The sequence below is a fragment of the Silurus meridionalis genome, chromosome 13, assembly GCF_014805685.1.
Source record: "Silurus meridionalis isolate SWU-2019-XX chromosome 13, ASM1480568v1, whole genome shotgun sequence".
In the NCBI taxonomy this organism is placed as follows: domain Eukaryota; kingdom Metazoa; phylum Chordata; class Actinopteri; order Siluriformes; family Siluridae; genus Silurus; species Silurus meridionalis.
Genome location: NC_060896.1, coordinates 811,185 through 816,184, shown reverse-complemented (window position 1 = coordinate 816,184; position 5,000 = coordinate 811,185). Strand labels below are relative to the sequence as shown.

Sequence of the window (5,000 nt, the reverse complement as noted above, 5' to 3'; positions counted from 1 at the left end):
AATTTGTGTTTGTATTTCACCGGATTCTGATTGTTACACTATATTTAGTATATCTAGCTCTTATAACAATACATGATTAGCTTTACATGTTATTTGAGAACTAGCATACATTTTATTTATTTATTCTTAATCTATGTCATTATATTTAACAACAATTCATTGTTTGAAATTATAATGGGAATGTAAATTGATTTTGTTTCTTTTGTTTCAGGCTCAGTTCTGTCACATTGGAGCATCGCTACACACCCGGACTCCCGTCATGTACCGCATTCCAAGTGAGCGACTGCTCTTCTTCTGCACCTTTAACCTGTTTTATGCTTTAATACCTCAAGCTCTAAGTTACCGATGCATCAGCCGTCCTGCCTTCTTCATCAGCACAACCCAACACAGCCGAACCAACTGACCCTCCCTGCTACATAACATCAGGACTACAGGGAGGCTACAGTGTCCCCTCAGTACTGACCCTCCTTACAACTCCCCCTCAGTACTGACCCTCCTTACAACACCCCCTGAGGACTGACCCTCCCTACAACACCCCTCAGGACTGACCCTCCTACAACACCCCTCAGGACTGACCTCCTACAACACCCCTCAGTACTGACCCTCCCACAACACCCCTCAGGACTGACCTCCTTACAACACCCCCTCAGGACTGACCCTCCCTACAACACCCCTCAGGACTGACCCTCCCTACGACACCCCTCAGGACTGACCTCCCTACAACACTTCCTCAGGACTGACCCTCCCTACGACACCCCCTCAGGACTGACCCTCCCTACAACACTCCCTCAGGACTGACCCTCCCTACGACACCGCCTCAGGACTGACCCTCCCTACAACACCCCCTCAGGACTGACCCTCCCTACAACACCCTTTCAGTACTGACCCTCCTTACAACACCCCTCAGGACTGACCCTCCTACAACACCCTTTCAGTACTGACCCTCCTTACAACACCCTCTCAGGACTGACCCTCCCTACGACACCCCCTCAGGACTGACCCTCCCTACAACACCCTCTCAGTACTGACCCTCCTTACAACACCCCCTCAGGACTGACCCTCCCTACAACACCCCCTCAGGACTGACCCTCCCTACAACACCCTCTCAGGACTGACCCTCCCTACGACACCCCCTCAGTACTGACCCTCCCTACAAAACCCTCTCAGTACTGACCCTCCTTACAACACCCTCTCAGGACTGACCCTCCCTACGACACCCCCTCGGGACTGACCCTCCCTACGACACCGCCTCAGGACGGACCCTCCCTGAAGATCTCCTAAATCTGCAACGTAGATTTCGGAGTGTATGTACAGCATATGAATGTTCACAGAATAGACTGTCCACAGAATGTTGTCTATACTATATGTTAGTATAAAAGGCCTTTCAAATCTTTATTTTTTAATAACTCACAAACATCAAATGGTTTCAAATCTTTTTATACACAGACACTAAAGTAGTGGCTCAGAGTAATAGGACTTGTGATTATATTAAACGTGATATTACTGCATCACTGCATTTTATGGCATTCTGAAAATAAAGACTAATCTGTATTCTGGTAAACCTGTTCCATTTACACAACCATGCTGTATTAGAAGAGACTTAATCGAAAAGAGGTGAACATATAAATACCAGCACCAGTGACAGGACATTCATGTACAATTAGTTCATTTTGAACAACACTTAACAAGTCGTCTCAATGAGTGATTCGTTAATTTTCTACTGGAGGCACATGAGCAGGGAATCCAAAAATCTCGGTTGGTTATGTACAGGAAACAGAATCGAGTAGTTCATCTTTCGACTCTTCTTCCGAGTTGTTCGTTCTTTTATTACGACTCCCATAATTGCTATGCAGTTTTATATACATATTTTTATTATTGGCACTATAATTAAAGTTGGTGTATGTAGATGTGCTGGGGATCTACTTATTAAAAATGTAATATTTTAGTTTATTTCTGGATAAAGGAACAAAATGAACTTGACTCAAAAACATTTGTTACTTTTCATCAACGAGATTCAACGAACCAAGATACTAAAATGATCCGATATTCCCATCACTAACCAACAGTACCATGTTACAGTAAGTACTGGTCCATTTTCAACACTTTTAAATCAAGAACTTGTCTTTACACCCAAACACAAACTTTCAGCCAGTTAGATGACAGTTTGGGTTTAGTTCTCAAAAAGCACAATCTCAAACTCCGTCCCCGAAGCTCCTGATCTCAGCCCTGGTTTCAAGAAGCCCCCTGGTGTTAGAGGTGTGGAAATGTGTAGTAAGACTCAGCAGTCATGAAAGTGTGCATTCCAACAAATTTATTCTGTAAAAGTTTTGTGAATAAACAGGAAAAACCGTTTACAGTGAACTACAAACGTTGAAAATGTAAGATAGAACTGTAACGAGCATAACAAAGATAAGGAGGGGCAAAAAAATCTACACTGATGATATCTACGTCCTGATTTTACTCCCTGACAGGCATGTTGGAGTGAAAGAGGGGGCGGGGTTTAGGGTAAATTTATTCAGCCAATCAGTGGACTTGTGTGACATCACTTCCACACCACCCGTTTAAATTCTTTGCCCTGACGCTCAGACGTAGATACAGTTCTGTAATTGTAACAGGAAGCAAGCCTGCTAATGATGTCATGTGGTCAGGTCAAGCACCGCCCAATGCTTACGCTCAGAAAGGCGTGTCTCGAGAATAAATCAGGACGTTCAAATACGCTAACACTTACCACAGATGTCATCTACCATCATCAAAAATAAATAGAATATATTCTTTATATAAACACAGATCAGGAAGTAAAAGAGCGTCGTCAGTTCAGTGATGACGTTATGAAGTGCTAAACGTTACGAGACACGTCTGGCCTCAGACTCGGCCTCAGACTCGCTGCTAACCTCCGTACGATTTCTATCTTACAGAATTAACAGGACAAACAGCATGCCACTAAAGAGCTAAGAAACAAGCGAGCGCACGGACACAGGAACCAGAATTCACTTTATTTATTAAAAAACAAAACAAAAACAAAACAAAAAAAACCCAAACGAGCGTTTATCCGGTAGCGTGGTCCCGAATTCTACAGCCACATGAACCATCAACAGTGTGTTCATCATAACCACTATTTCTACCTCCCCTTTGTCTGTCAGAGGTTTATGCACACAACATGGACAGGGTCAAAGGTCAGAGGGAAGGATCAGAGGAGAGTGTGGTGTACCAAGAAAGATCAGGGACTGAAAGAAACGATTGCAGTTTCCGAGTTAAAAAATAATACCAGAAACATACCAGAAAAGAAAATCAAGAAGGTCAGAGTTGATCGAGAAGGGGTGGGGTTTAGGGAAATACGGGGTAATATGAGGTAATATGGGGTGAGTTACAGAAAAGGTCAGGAGAAAGAGCAAAACTAGAGCCAAAGATTAGGGACTAAAGTTCAAAGGTCTTTTACTGTGAAGGTTTCAGGAAAAGGTCATTGTTTAAGGTGAAAGGTCAATGCAAGGGTCAACAACAGGAGGTAAAAAAAGAACTAGGGTAGAATTAGGGTTAATGATTGGGGTTCTGGTCAAGGTCAAAAGGTTGGGTAGAAAAATAACTGGTTCAGGGTCAAGGGTCAGAGCTTACACTTAAACAGTAGTGTTAAAGCGAGAGCTTACAGTAAAGCAGCAAAAAAAGACCAGTGTTAAATCAGAGTGAATAATTAAAGGTAAAGTTTGGGGTAAAAAAAAACGCTGTAATAAAAGCTGAGGTAAACAATTAGGTGAAAGGTCAAAGATCAGGGTTTAGTGTAGAGGTCAATGTTCAAGGTGAAAAAGTAAGGGTTCAAGGTGGAAGGTCTAGGTCAGGGTGAAAACAGAGTACAGATTGAAAATGAAGGGTTCATGGTGGTCATGGGAGAGGGTGAGGATTCAGGTTTGGATGGCCAGCGTAAAAGTTTAGGTGGAAGGTCAGGGTTTAGGGTGAAAAGTGAGGGTTTGAGGTGGAAGGTGAGGGTAGAAGGCCAGGGTTCAGGGTGGAAAATAAGTATACAATATGGAAGGTGAGGTTTAAGGGTAGATCGTCAAGGCCCTAATGGAAGGTCAGGGTCAGGGTGGAAGGCTTGGGTCAGGGTAGAAGGCCAGGGTCAGGGTGGAAGGCCAGGGTCAGGGTGGAAGGCCAGGGTCAGGGTAGAAGGCCAGGGTCAGGGTGGAAGGCCAGGGTCAGGGTAGAAGGCCAGGGTCAGGGTGGAAGGCCAGGGTCAGGGTGGAAGGCCAGGGTCAGGGTGGAAGGCCAGGGTCAGAGTTGAAGGCCAGGGGGTTTAAGGAGAGAGAGTGGGCTGGTTTCCAGGCGAACACTCCAGCTATAATTGCTACAGCTAGAATATATGCTAAACTGATGACTATATTACATTTGATAAAGTGTTCAATAACACTGCACATTAAAGGGGCAGTAAGCAACATTTCAGCCGAATTCACACTTTACACACTGACTTTGGAACGACAAAACCGCCTTCACACACTTAATCCGATCACTATCGAAGTTTAGAACTGGCATCTGTAAAAGAGAAAATGACCTACCGCCCCTTTAATTCTACGTGCTTTAGCTTCAGCTTCACTCTGCTGATAAGACGTTGATGAATTTCTCTGTACTTGTGGCTTTAATATGATTTACTGGTCAGCGATTTGTATAATAATGTGTTTTCTTTCCTTTTTTATTTCGATGAAGTCAAAGCGAGTTACATTTCCAACATCACAGAACAAACCACAACATGATCAGATGTTCTTCAAAATCTAATGTTCCTCTCGCAGCAGCTGGTTCTGCTGGAACACACACACACACACACACACACACACACACACACACACACACACACACGCATGAATACTCAATCAGTCCATTTAAAATATATAAAACTTTATCCAGCAGTAATAAACGTGTAAAAACAGTGTGATAGTGTTTATATATACTGTAACATGCAGCAGACAATGAGATGTGTGATGACTAACAGAGAGAAAGAGACATAGACGGACAGACTG

General features: G+C 43.6%; 2 protein-coding genes across 4 annotated transcripts in view; one reads left to right on the top strand and one right to left on the bottom strand.

Moving 5' to 3' along the window:
* Nucleotides 1-551, top strand: part of LOC124395439 (transmembrane 6 superfamily member 1-like) — a 4,537-nt gene extending 3,986 nt beyond the window's left edge. Inside the window, exons 10-11 of one of the 2 annotated variants that reach the window (XM_046863908.1) lie at nucleotides 212-275; nucleotides 376-551. In XM_046863908.1, the coding sequence (XP_046719864.1) occupies nucleotides 212-275; nucleotides 376-491 (180 nt within the window). In that variant the 3' untranslated portion in view covers nucleotides 492-551. Of the gene's footprint in view, nucleotides 1-211 lie in introns of both variants that reach the window. The other variant, XM_046863907.1, reaches the window with a different exon arrangement.
* Nucleotides 552-2,294: 1,743 nt separating this feature from the next.
* hdgfl3 (HDGF like 3) overlaps nucleotides 2,295-5,000 on the bottom strand; it is a 7,289-nt gene continuing 4,583 nt past the window's right edge. The window contains exon 6 of one of the 2 annotated variants that reach the window (XM_046865000.1): nucleotides 2,295-4,784. In XM_046865000.1, coding sequence (XP_046720956.1) covers nucleotides 4,755-4,784 — 30 coding nt within the window. In that variant the 3' untranslated portion in view covers nucleotides 2,295-4,754. The remainder of the gene's footprint in view (nucleotides 4,785-5,000) is intronic. The other variant, XM_046865001.1, reaches the window with a different exon arrangement.